This window comes from Pseudorasbora parva, chromosome 16 (assembly GCF_024679245.1).
Source record: "Pseudorasbora parva isolate DD20220531a chromosome 16, ASM2467924v1, whole genome shotgun sequence".
Taxonomy (NCBI): Eukaryota; Metazoa; Chordata; class Actinopteri; order Cypriniformes; family Gobionidae; genus Pseudorasbora; species Pseudorasbora parva.
The window spans coordinates 11972539-11989053 of record NC_090187.1 but is presented as its reverse complement, the minus strand read 5'-3'; the positions used below and the strand labels follow the sequence as shown (position 1 = coordinate 11989053).

Below are 16515 nucleotides of genomic sequence, written 5' to 3'. Positions count from 1 at the left end.
TGATTTTATTTATACAAAATCTATTTGTGAATGTCCATGCTTTGCCCCAATGACAAATAGCCTACCAAATAAAGAAACAGAACAAATAGCATTTCTTATGTGCCTATATTGTTATTTACTTTTGTTTCAAAACATCAATATAAATATTTCCATATCAATGTTGATTTCCACGGAAACACAATTTCTTAAAAGTAACGCCACATTTTTTGGAATCGCGTCGAGTAGCCTACAATAGCAAATTCTCAATGTTTAAATGGCTAGGCCTACACCCTAACGAAAAAAATATATATTGCAGTAGGCCTATATTGGAAAATATCATGTAAAGCATTAGGCAATATATTCACATATATGGGATTTAATATTTTTATTCGCCAACATATTGCAATCATTTGTATATTTTGCAATATATTACAGGAATATATATATATATATATATATATATATATATATATATATATATATATATATATATATATATATATATATATATATATATATATATATATATAGGCCTATTGTATAATACAATCAATATATTATTCCATGTATTTACAATATATTATAATATATTTTGAAGTAATATATTGGTAAATATATTTTCCTTTCATAAGGGCAGGACAAGTTCTCCATTCAAATGAATCAACTGCTTTACTAAATAATCAATGTATTGAATTAAGTATGATAAGTGATTTAAGTTACGTTTAAATAGTATAGGCCTAGTGTTTTTTCTTATGTAAAATGTGTTGTGAGAATCTGAAATGTAATTAGATTATTAAAAATATAAATAGGAAAAAACCTTCCAGCCTACTTTTCATTTTCCTGATAAACTCTATCAGCCATTTATTTTTAAAACTGGGTAGACTAATTAAAAATCTAAGACCTCAAGTACCCCTTGCTCTTTTTAGTAGGCTATACAATTTGTTTGTAGCACATCTCGAAAAATATTGAACGGAAAGCTAAGCACAATGCAGACGCGTCGTGGGGAACAGGAGGCGTGATTAGTGAAGGGCGTGCAGCATGCTTTACGTTGATAAGGAGTGACGGAAGCTCGTTCTGCGTGTGGAACGAGATTCTACTGACTGCTGTTTTCGCAACTGTCGGTGGAGAGCGCAGTCTGACATCGCTGGGAGGGTGAGTTGCTTTATTATTTTCAAGTTTATAGTGGAAAACGTTTTATTTTATTAAAAAAAGACTGCCAATTCCGAATTTTTAATAAATTGAAGCAAACGTATACTTTAAACGCGTGCGGTTGGTTCAGGTCTTTGTGTTCTCGTGAGCAATGGCGCAGCCGGCTTTGTGTTTCGCAGCATTGCGTAGGCTACCGTCTTTCATTTCTCTATGCTGTGTTTTATCAAATGAAGCTCATTCACATGGACCATGTTATTAATAGCAGCAAAATAGGCGTAAGCAGGTTTACGACGGACACTGTTGGACCTGAATGTATTTTTTTTTTAAATAAAAGGTCTGAACCTAGAGAAACAGCTGCTGATTATAACAGCCGTTATTATGAACCATTTACCCATTATGGACTGATCTGCGTTCAGTTCTAGGTGTTAATGCTGCATAGATATACAACACAAACGTTTGCTTCAGTTAGCCTAAAATGAAAGGGCATGTATAATAAAACGGTGGTAACTTGAATTTACCTAAGTTTGACTTCCCAGGAAAATATACAAATATGACAGCAGTGACAATAACTGTAGAAAATATGTTTCGTTGGAAATTGGGGTTACCATGTTCATTTTTAGGGATGATTGCATTAAACCATAGATAACAAAGGTTAAGGATAACAAAAATGGAAAAATAAAAATGAAGAAAAAAACGTTTTATGATAGATTACATTGCAAATAATTGTTTTAGATGTTGAACGTTTTGGTCATTTAGCTTTGTTGTTCATTTAAATAAGGTAGTGTGACATAACTTAGTTCATTATTAATAATTACACAAGATAAGTTGATTAAAAAATATTTTAGTCAAATTATAGGTTACACACAGGACACTGTCCATTATTAACTCTGTTTAATTTTCATGCCCAAATGATGGACATCTGATTAACAACTTTTATATTTTTGAAACGTGTGTGTGTGTGTGTGTGTGTGTGTGTGTGTGTGAATGTAACCCTCTAATTTATTTTGACCTTGACTTTTTCATTTAGAAAATGTCCTGTTGGTTGAGGGAACAGACTTTGTTGCTGGCAGAAGATTACATCAGCTTCTGCAGCGGGATCCAACAGACGCCTCCCAGCGAGTCAGCAGAGGCCATGAGATACCTGGCCAAAGAGATGGAACAGCAGCACAGAACCAAATTCCGATCCCTCTCCCAGGAGTTCCTCGACACCTGCAGATCAGATCCCAGCAAGTGTCTGCAGAGCGTCATGAGGGAACTGGTGGTAGATGGAAAACTGAACTGGGGGAGGGTGGTCTCCATCTTTACTTTCACTGGAGTGCTGGCCAGTGAGCTACTGTCCAGAGGAGAGAATTCTGAGTGCCCCAAGAGACTGGCTGAGACCATAGCTGACTACCTAGGAGGGGAAAAGCAAGACTGGCTGGTGGAAAATGGAGGATGGGTAAGCATTGGCATAAGCAATGTAGATTGAGACAGATGGCATTTAAGGCCCTGATATACTCACAGCGAAGTAAATTTTCGTTCTTCCCTTAAGGTAAAAAGAAGTTTGAAATACTTTTGCAGCAGTATACTGTTAGCGATTATTAGATAAATATGAAAATATGTGCTGCACACTTCCTCTCAATAACAGCAGTTGAAAAAATAGAAGTTAAAAAAGTATCTGATCATAGTGACATGGATATTTTTGCATGAGCTCTGCCATTTAGCACTTTAATCATGTCACGTTTTAGCACTTTAAACAATAGATTGCTTTAAAACAAACAGCCATACAGTATTAAACATACAAAAACGAGTGTCTGTGTTTTTCAAAATTGAAATTAATCCCAGAAGATTCCACGCAAACAAGGTGGAACCTCAGACTTTACTTGCCCATTATGGAATCACCACAGAAAACTTCAAGCCTCAGAACCAAAATTTTGTTTGCAATGACACATTTTGCCTAAAGTATATTGGGGCCTATACACTGGTAAATGATGGAAATGTTTTATAGCCATTGCGTTTGTGCGGTAGACCCTTGACAACGTGTATATGAACACCTTTTATAGTCAGGCTTCAACTTCAGTGTAGTGAGGGGTTTTTCCAAATTGGTTCTGGGTGATGTGAAACTGCGTGGGTGTTTTAAAGTGCACAGTGTTTGATCCTCCATGTGTGCTCTCAGAAACTCAGCCTAATTTCGAACAGTGTTTGATGTCTCATCTCTTTGAGTCTTTCCTACCTGTATACTTCACTGTCCACATTTTAAACTGTAATTGGAAGGTACTTACTGCAGTGATATGCTGCTGGTCTAGGTTTTGGAGTAGAACAGCATATACCTTCTTGTGGCTGCTCTGTTTTTGTCAATTAGAGAGTGACTCAAGCCAAAGAATCCTGGGAATGTTTGTGGGAAAACTGTTTTAAACAGGCTCTCAAATGTCTCACCAAGGACTTTTTTTGTGTGGGCATCCAGTTCTTCAGTCTCCCAGGCACTGACATATGAAAGCAATACTTGTTCTAACGCTAAATAACCTCCAGGAGACATTGTTTACTTATGCAGACTGATATCTGCTGTAATTCTGATGATTTTGAGGAACATATTAGTCAAATGCAAATGTTTTCAGCTGTAGCTGTCTATAACGGCTAATGTTGCTGAAGTGAACGCTCAAGTTTAATACAGTGATCATAATGCATAATCAAATGGGATCTATTTTTAGCGGCATATAGCATGGGATTTGACTATTCATAGTTTGTGTTCTTTCACATCCTTACTTTGACTTTCAACACTACTCACTAATGAGAAGTATCTGCGTGATGAGAGATTAAGCTCGGTTTATACTCGCCGCGTCCTAGTGCGATGGTACGCGCAGCAAAAATGAATTAATCGCAGTCGTGTGCGTTGAAAGTGCGACCCCTTTTGACTCGTCATTGTGCATGCGGATATAACTTTCCACGTGGCTCCGCATCTGAAGATGCGTTTATATAAAGTTTTATCGGGTGCAGTTGTATTGGGGTAGTTTTACGTGTATGAGTACTTGAGCAAAGTATCGGGCAGACACCCGAGTACTGGTATCGGCATCGCTTATATCCACCGATCGGGCGGGCCAAGTAATAAAAAAAAACATTCCAATCAATCGGGAGTAGATGAGAGATAAATCATTGTGTTTGTTTGATAAAGATGTTTTGTGAGCCCTGTGGGATGACTTATTCGGTTGTTAAGTCTGACGTCGTGCGGAAGCACCTCCAGGTCCAAACGCTCATACCACAAGAAAAACAACAAACGGTACTAATATACACACACAATGTGGTGTAATACTACAAAAACGAGTTATAATCAATAATCATAACCTTTTTCCCCATACCAAAATTCCAGATGGCCAGACAGGGATTAATATTTTAACGATTTATAAAAGATCTCTGTGACACTGAACACTGAGACTGTTGTGTGGACTGTAGGTATTTAAAATGTTTAACTTTTTAAAATGTTTTGACATTTATTAAGAATAAATAGTGCTCATAAACAGGCGTCGATGGTATTCTCAAGTGAAGCAAGTTGAGGCTTGGACCCAGAAACAACGTTCCTTACATCATGACTTAGCAAGTGGATTCCGTTACCGTTTCTCCACACGCTTAAACAATACCTCACGTGCTCGTGGGGGAGCTGAAGCTCATTAAATATGCAAATCTTATCCAATCCTAGCCGTGGGCGTTTACTTCCAAGTCACAAAAATACCAAGTCACAATAAAACAGATGTATGATTCAATTCATAGAAAATGGCTGTCATTACTTCAGAGTAAATCGAATTTTTGAAAAGTAAATGTGTTTATTATCAATAGTCTAGAGAGGTATGAAACACAAGTAACTTACAAACGAAACTGCTTTCTGTGGCTTAACGTGGCGAATTGGTGTGACAAACATTGTCATCGTTTACTCACCCTTATGCTTTTCAAACTCCTATTATTACGTTTACAATGGAACACATACCTCCTACTCTTTTCCATAGAATGACAATATTTAGTGACCATGCTCTCAAGCTTTAAAAAGGCACCATACAAGTAGTCTATACAACTTTGGTTTGTCGTATATCAAGTTTGAAGCCACACAAATGCATTAATGTGTGAGAACTATTAGTGTTGAATGAGATTTGAACGCTTTGGCAGAGAGGAAGATTTTCAAAAAATAAGACGTTAATCTCTGTCTCTTCCTCAGGCAAAGCTATCAAAAAAAAACTAAGACTAAAACTATTGGCCAAAACATTTTTGTAAACTGAAATCAAATAAAAAAATCATCATAAATGAAAAACCAAACTAAACTAGCTAGACTTACTGAAAAACGAGCTGAAATAAAATAATTGGCAGTTGGCACCAATAAATAATAGTTTTCGTAATTAATACACTCTTTACTGTGCTGGAAAATACTGCTACTAATATACCTACTACTGTATGTTTTAGATTTCATGTTTGCATGCTGGTGACAGGCTGAAAGGTATTGTTATTATCATTGTTTTTTCAAATTATTTACTACTAATAATATTATCCATATGGAGACATTTCCCCACAATGTACGGAATACCAGGACATGCGTGCACGCACACCCGCACACCCACTTCGTTATTTAATCACGCTGGCTTTACAGCGGCTTGTGTTGCCTATTATCAGATTATTTAAAAAAAAAATGTTTTTATTTTATTTTAAATAGGCATAAAATAGGCATGCATAACAAGATATCATCATTAATAGGAATGAATTTGTCTAGAATAAAAAAAAATATATATATATATATATATATATATATATATATATATATATATATATATATATATATATATATATATATATATTTTTTTTTAAGATGCATTTATTTGGTACTTTCTCCAACCATTATTATTTTATTTTTAATATTAAGCTGTCTGCACAAGATTTAACTGAACTGTTCAAACTAATGTTGTTGAAATAAAAAATCTTGCTTTGTTCTGGTAACTCTGCTAAACTATAATTACGAAAACTAAAAATCTAAACAGAAATATGTTCACAAAATAAAAAACTAAACTACAACTAGCACAACAATTTATGAAACTAACTAAAACTAAACTGAAATTTATAGCAAAATTGAAACCGATACTAAAAGAAACCTCATTTACAAATGCAACCCCATAATAACCTTGATATAGAGCAAACGTCATTTGAAGTACACTCAAGTTTTTGATACTGTCCATCCTCATTTCACTTTCATTTTATGGGAGGAAAGTACCTGCGATGGGAGAACCCACATGGATTTGGAACATCATAAGGACGAGTAAATGACAGAACCATTTAGTTGCATATTTGTCTAATTCAGTGGTTTTCGATTCTGGTCCTGGTGACCCAACGTTTTGCAAATTTTGTATGTCGGCCTTACTTAACACGCCTGATTAAGATCATCAGGAATCATTAAGAAAGGGCTCCATGAACTGAACTGAGTGTGTGAGATAAGAGAGACATGTGAAATTTGAAAGTGCAGAGTCCCTTGTCTGGCTGTCACCAGACCAAGCTCAATTTAAGATTGAATATTGGTCTGGGAAGTCTGCTCTGTATTTTCTACTGCACAAGAGGTGGGATCACCGAGCATTATTTGAATGACTCCGTATGCAATTGGACAGTCCTTCAACCAATCAGACCACAAGAGGTGTGATCAACAGGCAACAACCCATCGTTTCTCTATCTGTCATCGTGTTAAACCCACCAATAGATTGCCTGGTGGATAAGCCAGTTTGTGATTGGTTCCCGCAAAAGTGTAACAGCAGCAGCAGAAATGAATGTACAGGTTTCCAGACTGAGTTGTAGGGCTGCACGTTTTCAAGTTTTTCATTAACCGTTAACCGAGGCCTTTAGCGGTTAATACTCTGTTAACCATGGTGTGCTTCAGGTTTATTATTTTTAGTTTATTAAGTTGACGACCGCCATCTCTGTAGTGAACGCGCCTATAGAGAGAAATGCACAGTATGGCTTACATAATCAGAGAGTAGCCTATTTGTATGTTATGTTAAAAGACATTTCAAGCTTTCTTAAGATATATTTCATGTCTGTGAGGCCTACGCTGAGTTTCGTTAAATTAGGATGAGATGCACTCCAGTTCACAAGCAATGCAAGTGGCCGCGAGGGCGCCTGCATGATTAGGCCCCGCGGCCGCCTCGCTAATGATGCCCGGGTGTTGGCTGTTGAGATGGTACAACAACGAGGTTGTACTTGAAGTATAAGCACTGCAATGCAATACTTTCATTTTGCCCCGTCACTCTCAATTTTAAAGTGCTCCCACGCTGTACTTTTCTTTGTCATGTTAAGCCTAGTTCACACTGCCCGTTTTTTTGCCCCGATTTTTGTCGCCGACAGGTTTTGTGAAATCGCCGACAAATGCCCGAGATCATAGGCAAATCGGTGCTCGTACACGCGAGCGACAATCACGCAGTGTGAATAATCAAAGATGCGATCAGAGAGAATCGCAGACGAGTCGCAGACGCCGGTGAGATATTTGGCATGCTAAATATCTGAACCTGTCGGCGATTGAAACTCCTGCTGTGTGAACTGCGTTCTGACTAAAAATTACATCGGCGATGACCGACAGCCAATGAAAGAGTGAGATACAGGGCAGCAGGATGTTCAGGGAGGAGTTATAGAGCAGAATTTCAGTATTTTAATAGATATATTTACAATTCTATCAAACAGAACCAAAGCCCAAACATTTGCACATCCAGCCGCAGCAGCAGCACATTACAAAATTATTTATTTACCTCAAACTGTCTTTGCAGAACACAATCCTTGCTCCCTCTCTCTCTCCAACAGTTTCTTCCGCCATAATCTTTTTTTCTTTTTCTCCACAAATCAGCGCACATACAATTTGAAGCAAACTTTGTGCAGTTTATCATTTTTAATAACAATTCCAAGTCTCGCGCGAGAACTCTGTCTGACACACGTGTGATCTCGCGTTGTTTACTTGTCACATCGCACGTGTAGTTGGGAAACGTAGTTTGCGCACCTCAGAGAGAGAGTTGTCGGCGATTCTTCCTCTTGTTCAGTCATGCAGTGTGAACTCCTCTGTCATCAAACCATCGTGCAGTGTGAACACAGCAGTGACTGAATGATACCCCAGATAGTAAATGCAGTGTGAAAAGAGCAGTGACCCGACGAGTTTGAAAATCATGCAGTCTGAACTAGGCTGTAAAAAACTGGTCATGACTTCTTCTTGTGGATATTACAAATGTCTGGGAGCGCTCTGGATGTCTCTAGTGGTGCAAAAATATATTACAACTAAATTCAAAGCACGCCACTTAACCGAGCAAAATGTGTCACTCGGTTATGCAATTTTTAACAGTTAATCGGTTCGGTTAACCATGGGCACCCCTACTGAGTTGCCAGGCAAAATCAAATCCCCAGAAATCCCCAGAACCAAAATTGAAAAGGACTGATCTGATTTACACTTTTATAGCATTAGTGGCGTCATCTTGAAATCGGAAATCCGGTCACTTCTGGCTTGAGGCAAACAGCAGCTTGTATTTGCATGAAGAAAAAGTTTGAGAGGCCTGCTGAAGTCTTTTCTATCTCTCCCTATTTTCTTTTTCTCTTTTATTTGGCAGCTGTTGAAAGCAGAGCCGAAGGCCACTCAGCCATTTAGTCTATTGTGTTTAGCACACGGTTGATCTCCATGCTTCACTCAGAGTTTGTGCAGCATATGATCGTTGGCTAGTGCACCTGGACTCAATCTGACCAGTACAGCAGGTGTCTGTCTGAAGACAGCTGCTCTGCCCGACCCAAGCCTACTGCTGTTTGTTCTTCGGCAGTTACAAACAGCAGTTACACCTGCCTGTGCCTTTGCCTGCTGCTTCTGAAACTGTTTTATATAAATTTAACCCTTGAAATTTCAGTTGGTTCCTAAAACCTGTACACTACACCACAGAAAGCCCAGAGTAAATGCGCACCAAAACTTAAAGGGTTCACTTATGTTCATTTTTGCCACAAATGATTAATTTTTAACTCTTGTTTTGACCCTCTTTCTAAAATGATCCAATTTTAAGGGGCCAGCTCCTTTAAGGGTTTTCTGTAAATGGCCACTGTTATGATTGGCTTACATCATTGCATAGGAAAAGTATCAATGCCCCCTTACTACTGCACGGAAGTGTTTTGAAAACATTATCCATGTAAAATCATCATTAACAGACAAAACATTATGACATTTTGTGCTTAATGTTGCTGCTATCAGATCCAATACAGTTGACTGCTTCGTCTTTGAATGACAATTACATTGTGCCTTGTTTGCATTGCAGTAACTCCAAACAAATATAATCCTCCAAAGTGGTCTGGGACATTAAAAATAAACCATCCAGTTCTTCCTGATGCTAGGGTCCTTCTGAAGGCTGAACAGACACAAAATTACTGTATAGAGGTCCGTTCACACAAAGAGCGATAACTATAATAGCGTCCACTAGGGATGTCGCAAGTACTGGTACAACACAATAGAATCTTCACAACACAATGGAAATGCTCCCGACCACGGACGGGCTCTCGGAGTGCAAAGTTCGTTTTCCTTGCCATTGCTCTATAGATTTAGCCTAGAAATCTAGACGCACCCTAGCAGCAGCAAATCTAATCTGCTGCGAGTATTATCTAGCAACTCAATACACTTCTGAGCTGTAAAAAAAACAAACTCTGTGCAGGCCAATCACATCGTTTATAGAGTCGGTTGGCGGGGCTTAACATAATGAAGGCCGAGTTGCGTTTGCGTGCTACTAGTAAACACAGAAGCTGATGAACGGTCGTCTTTCGAATCAGCTTTGACTGCGACGAGTTTTGCCGACCGGATACGGCGAAAGTTTAATCTTCACATTTTTACTAGCTTCAACTAGTTCCGCTTGATATTGTTCTGGTTGGTTGTAGCGCTATCCTATCGCGTGAAGAGGGAGTTTGAAAGTCAACCGTTCATCCCGCCCCTCGGATTGAGCCCTGTCAATGGTGAGTTTCCAGACCTGTTGATGACTATAGATTGGCCAGTCTTAGAAATATATAAACACTACGATGAGTTTTAAGTGTGTAACTATTAAATATCGACATGAAATATCAATTCAAAATCACCTCCCTGCATTATAGCTGCATATTTATACTCGAGAATGCTTTTACACGCTGTCACGGTGCTTGATGCCCAAGGTAACATCTGCCAATTCCACCATGCAGTTGAAAATTACTTTTAACATTTAAAAACAGACACAGAAAACAGAGAATGTTAAAATTCCACAGCTTTGTTCTATTCTATAAAACTTACTCAATAATGCACAACATTGGAATTTGAACATTTAATACAAAAAAAGTAATTTTAATTAATAAAATTATACGTTTCAACCACTTGGTGGAATTGGCAGATGTTCCCTTTGGCATCAAGTGCCGTGATCGCGAGTAAAAATGTTCACAACTATAAATATGTACGTAGCTATGCATGTAGGTGATTTTGAAGTGATATTTCATGTCGATATACAATGGTTACACACTTAAAACTGATCGTATTGTGTTTATATTTTTGTAAGATTGGCCAAACTATAGAGCAATGGCAAGGAAAAGGAACTTTTTTGCACTCTGAGCCCCCTCGTGGTCGGGAGCATTACCGTTGTGTTGTGGTTTAATTCCATTGTGTTCTGGTGATTCCATTGTGTTGTGGTTTCATTTAGTACGGCTGCACTACTGGGCCACCGTACTAAATGAGGACACAACTGTCATATCATGAACACAGACACAAAGGTCTTCTTGGCAACCCGTCAAAATAAGTTTGGTGTAATATGAAGAAATTGACAGAATATATTAGGTTACTGTTATACAGTATATTTAGCTACATCTCTATGTAATAATAATACGCCTCTACTAATAATAATAATAATTATGCCTAGATGGTTGCTTATTTATCACTTGCTCTTTTTTTTTTTTATAAACAATGTTTAATTTTAAACCGAATACAGCCTTTAAATGTTTGTATTATTTACTTCTAATGATTCTCATAAATAATAAACTCATTGAATTTAATAAAAGATTAAAAAAATTGTTAAATACCAAAATTGGTACAGAGTACCGTCAAATTTTTAGGGTATTGGTACCGACTACTGGAATTTTGATACCGTAACATCACTAGCATCCACCCCAGAGATGATTCTGTTTATTCTACCAATGCTGTGATTTTTGTTAAATGATTCATCAGTGATCACAATATCCAAACAAGCCATTTTTGAATGGTACAAAAATATATTTTATGTCAAAAAAATATATATTTTAACTATATTTTTAATTGGATAGAACAGCTTATCAAAAATACTCAATTACATCAGAATAGTAGGCTACTCATTAGGTTTTGAATCTGAGAAAATGTGAGTTTGAGCATACATTATCCACTTCCCCGCAGTTCATATGATTCTTTCATTTGAAATATTGTTAAAGATGTATGTGCCGTTCCTGCTGAGAGCAGGGTTATGTAATCCTCTAATGTTCAGAGTAAGTAGGGTGTGCTATTATGTAAGATATCTGCTCATTGTTGTGATGTTAGCTGCTATGAATAATATGGTCTGAAATTCTGCTTTGACTGTAACCTATGGGAGTAGGGAGCAAAATGTGAATCCAATGCTGAATTTTTCTTTTTTTTTCTTTTCTTTTTCTGTCTTTTATAGGAGGGTTTCTGCAGATTTTTCCACAACGCAAAACAGCTGAACCAAGAGTCCTCAATGAAGACAGCACTGTTTGCAGCAGCAGGAGTGGGTTTAGCTGGTCTAACCTTTCTCTTAGTACGCTGATGCTTTTAGATTCTCTCGCTTTTTCTCTTTCACACACACAACACACCTGCCCTCTGTTTTCTGTCATATGGATAAGTAAAAACTGTTCTTGAAGAGAAAGTTAGAACTTTGGGTTTTCAGCGGAATGTTTTTGCACATTTCGTTCCACGTCCTTGCCTGTCCAAACAGTCATTCCTGTTGATTGTACACTCTTCACATGGCCTTCTGGTTCTAATTCTTTGCATATCTAACATGGTGCTTTTTATTTTATAATTGCTTTTGTCACTTGTCTCTGTGTAAATCTTTTTAGGTTAGATAGTATTTACAGTTTATTTTGTGAAAATGCTATAAAGCCAGTTAGTTTGTAATGTTTCTTTCGGTCAAAAAACATGACTCCTCACCGATCGCAGTTGTCAGAAACAATTGTAACGCAAAAGAGACAGTGCATATATTTTGTTATGACAGAGTTATTCATAAGTCTCTTTAATAGAAACATTTGTTTGATCATTTACACCAATGTCTGTTTCATCCTGGACTGTTTTAAAAGGTGCTAAGTTCAGTTCCAAGGATGTGATATTCAGCCCACTTGTAAGTTTTCTTTTGTAAATGTATTTATTTATCTCTTAAGAACAAATGATTACTATTTAGGCAATTCCCAACAATTGACAAAACATTATATTTTTGCATTGTTTTATTTATTGACTTCTTAATAAAATAATTAACTGTGATTTGAATCTGAAGTCAAATGTTGTGTTTCTGATTGCTCCTCTATTGTGAAAGTGGCCACATTTCATTGTGCTGTAAAATTTCAGAGCACAATTCAAATCACAATGCAAGTAACGCATTCTTTGCCACCCCAGAATTCACATTTAAATGGGTTTCAGCTTAATCAAATAATGTGATACAAATGTTTAAAAAAAGACAGAAAAAATGGTTGGATTATATACTAGCATGCAAGATGGTCAAGTTCTCTCTATTTGTAGGGGCTAGTCCTCTACAATTCTACAATACAACTGATTAACCCAGCTCTTTCTTACTTGGGTTGGAAAACATTAACTCGAAGTATGTTCACAGTGAACACACAATAACGTTCTCAAGCAACTGAGGGCTGGATCCAGGGCTGCATCCTGAATTCAGTGAAACGGTATGCAGAAAGAATATGTCCTAATTCACAGTATTCATAACAAAGCATCTAAAAAGTACCCGGATGACTAACTACTTCTGACGGGATTTTGAAGTGTTTATTTTGGATTCTTTACTAGGAGTCATAATGGCAGTGAAGCGAAACAAACAAATAATACTGGTAGGTCACGTAACAGTGACAACATAACAAATTTAGTACATCTGGATAACATTCATACTATATGGGCATCGCAAGAGCGATATGAAAACACAGAGTCGTCTGCTATTTAATGTGGCATAATCTGCTTTCTGACATCTGCCTGGCAGTGCTGGGTAGATTACTTACAATTTGTAGTCTGTTACTGAGTGATTAAAAATTACATTATTAGTTTGTAACACAAATCTTTACCGTCTACATTATGAAGTGCATTAAACATTACATTATGTCAGGGGTTTCCAGGGTTATTACAAGTATCCGATTCTTGAATTGGAATCGATTTTCAGTTCCCAACCCTACATGTAATCAATAAAAAGTTAACTGTTGTCTGATTACAAGCAGTGTTGGGGGGGGGGGGGGGGAACACATTACAAGTAACAAATTATGTAATCTGATTACTTTTCAAGTAACATGTTACTTTAAAATGTGCAACAAAATATCTTGGTTCTCTTGTCCCAGTGTTGAGAAAAATCATAAGTGCAGATGTGTGTGTAAACATGAGGGTTGTAGTTTTAGAAAAAAATTAAGCAAGCATTTACTAATCTTACTTGCACAAAAAGATTCCGTATATTCCCTAAAATCAGTCAAATGCAAAATCTGATACTATGCAAACCTCAAATAAAGTAAAGAAAACCAATATTTGTATGCATTTAATCTTACTTTACTGTCCGATGTCTTGCTGCTGACCTTCGATGATTCAGTTAAACCATAAGCAAAAATAACTTTAGATTTTTAGTTTTTATTGGTGAAGTAGCCTAAGTGTTCAAAGTTTTTCTCCTGCGTATTCTTCCGTTATTCAGAGTAGCAGCACAGCTAAAAGGTTTAAATTTGTATTTCCTTTAGCCTAAGGCTTATTTCAATTAGGTGTTAAAGGATCTTTATGTTTGCCTGAAAATATAACTTTTTTGCTTTAAAAAAAACAAGCCCATTAGGAGAGAAAAAGTAATGCAACACATTACTTTTAATAAAAAACTAAGTAAAAAAAAAGTAAAGCTATTAGTTGCTTTTTAATATTGTAATGCATTACTTTTCAAAGTAACTTTCCCATTACTGATTATGAGTATTTTAAGATGTAATATAATCTAATAACAAGTACTTAATTTTTGGAACCTTGATTAAGTAATCCAGATTACATGTAATCAGTTACTACCCAGCACTGCAGCCATGTCAACACCTGAATAATTACACATCCTGTTCAGTTTGTAATTAATTGGCCCCTTGAGGTTTTTACTGGTTTGGAAATGAAAAAACGTGACTATCCACTTACAATATATTGGTAGCATTCATGCATATAGCATTCATGTCTGCCTTTGAATATTTTCAAGTAATTTGTTTGAAAAAATAAATAAACGCAAACATTTCTCTCCCACTGAACAGCAACTGGATACCATTCTGCTGACTCATATTTCCAAACATGTTATGAACCCTTCTGCAGCACACACTGGGAGAGTCAAATTCTGGTGTACAGCTGCGGATCATACAGTACATGAAATGTTCTGAAAGAGCATGTGCTGGTAGCAGATGTCTGAAAGAATGCAGCATCCCCATGGAAAAAGTTTTTGCTCAGATTGTTTGGCAGTCTTAGATGTTTCTCCTAAAATATATTCATATTATAGAGCTATACAAATCATGTGGATGCCATAGGTCTGTTTTTTTTTTTTGTTTTTTTGTTTTTTTTTTGGTCTTTGAAAGAACCAAACATTTGAAGAGGAATGTTTGCGTCCATATTGAAATCTCTGACTTTTAAATCACAAACGGTAATTTTATATCTTGGCAAATTTTATTGAGATTTCTTCTGAAAGAGATTTATGTGAGATTACTTGAGTCCATTTTAGTCATAAGGTGCATGTGAGGAATATGGGACTTTTGCAAATATCTCCAGGTACTCTCCAGTGTCTAGGTTTAGAAAAACATCGTGCAGTGCCTTTGTTACGGTCAAGATGGCATTTTCCCCTTTCTCTTTCTGCTTTTTTAAACCTACCTTTGTTGGTTTCCAGTACGTCTGACTCAGCAGTTCATTCTTTTCCCATTCTATTTTCCATTCCAAATGCTGACGTTACAAAAGAGAAATACAGAAACAAATGTTCTCTATTCTACGCCTACTCTTTTTCAGGTTATGAGTGTGATGGATTTGGCCACGTCCCACATATTTTGAATGGCAGGAATAGGGATTGACTGAATTGCATCTTCATTATTTTTCAGTAAACTATAATTTAAACCTTATTCCGTTTAACTAAAATTTCGATGTGGGTCATTTTGAACACATTCAAATAAGCTCTTTTAGAATATGTCATCATCATGTCATCATCCAGCACAGTTCAGTTCTCATCCAATAGTGTCAGTCAGATCCATAATAGTGCTGAATTTGCAGTTGTGAGTTCGAAATTGTAATGGCATTCTCAATTCATTTCTGAATGGCACACAGCCCTGCCTTAAACATGACTGTGTCTGTATTTACATTATCTCACTCCTTTAGTTTGCATTGATGGGACTGAATTTGTCAGTGTTTGCATGCGCTCTTCCGTTTTTAAGCTTTATCACTCGTTCACAGATCTGATGTGGAAACTAGAACAAGGATGTGTTTTCTTCATTCACAGCTGGTCTAGACTTTATCCTGCTCTTTATATTTGTTGTCTACTGCACTGATCTTCAGCGGGGCTCCAAGACAGAACAGTTGATAATTCGACATTAGGCCTGTCTGTGGAACCAGGCCTAATGTCGAATTATCAACTGTTCTGTCTTGGAGCCCCGCTGAAGATCAATTAGGACATTTCAGTAGCTTTTATAAAAATGCCTTGGAAAAAAACTAAAAAACATTACTGATGTGCATCTTGAGACAAAACAATGGCACTTACATATTTTAAGATATTAGTTAAACAGCTTTTATTAATAGGCATGCAATTTACTTAATCGTGGTGGACTACAGCTGCTAAACTGCTGCACATGAAATGCATATGAATATGATGAATAGAATTTGAGCTGTCACAAGGAAAGTTGGCATAACTCCCTTAAGCAGATCTAGGCAGGTGGTGCTGGGGAAGGTGGAGGGCTAGGAAAATTCCCATTGTGCACTGCAATGAATTTTTCCAGTTCGGGGTGGAAATAATAAAAAATAAAACGGCAAGCTGCACGGAGGAGTTGCTTACACTATATTGCCAAAAGTTTGGGGATGTCTGCCTTTAAATGCCATGACTTTAAATGACATCCAGGGTTTAATATGGAGTTTGCTCACCCTTTGCAGCTATAACAGATTTAACTCTTCTGGTAAGGCTTTCCACAATGTTTAGGAGTGTGTTTATGGGA

The 16515-nt window shown here is 36.9% G+C and overlaps 1 protein-coding gene across 1 annotated transcript; it reads left to right on the top strand.

The window, feature by feature from the left end:
- Positions 1-976: 976 nt before the first annotated feature.
- Positions 977-12613, top strand: bcl2l10 (BCL2 like 10). The gene is made up of 3 exons (XM_067419735.1): positions 977-1131; positions 2156-2566; positions 11772-12613. Exons 2-3 carry the CDS (start codon positions 2159-2161, stop codon positions 11892-11894), a joined length of 531 nt encoding a protein of 176 aa, XP_067275836.1. The 5' UTR covers positions 977-1131; positions 2156-2158; the 3' UTR covers positions 11895-12613.
- Positions 12614-16515: the final 3902 nt, after the last annotated feature.

Excerpts from the sequence above, each read along its gene's own strand:
- bcl2l10 (XM_067419735.1), top strand. The coding sequence starts at position 2,159 with ATGTCCTGTTGGTTGAGGGAACAGACTTTGTTGCTGGCAGAAGATTAC. Across the intron at positions 2,567-11,771 it reads TGGTGGAAAATGGAGGATGG|GAGGGTTTCTGCAGATTTTT; the intron begins GTAAGCATTGGC and ends TGTCTTTTATAG.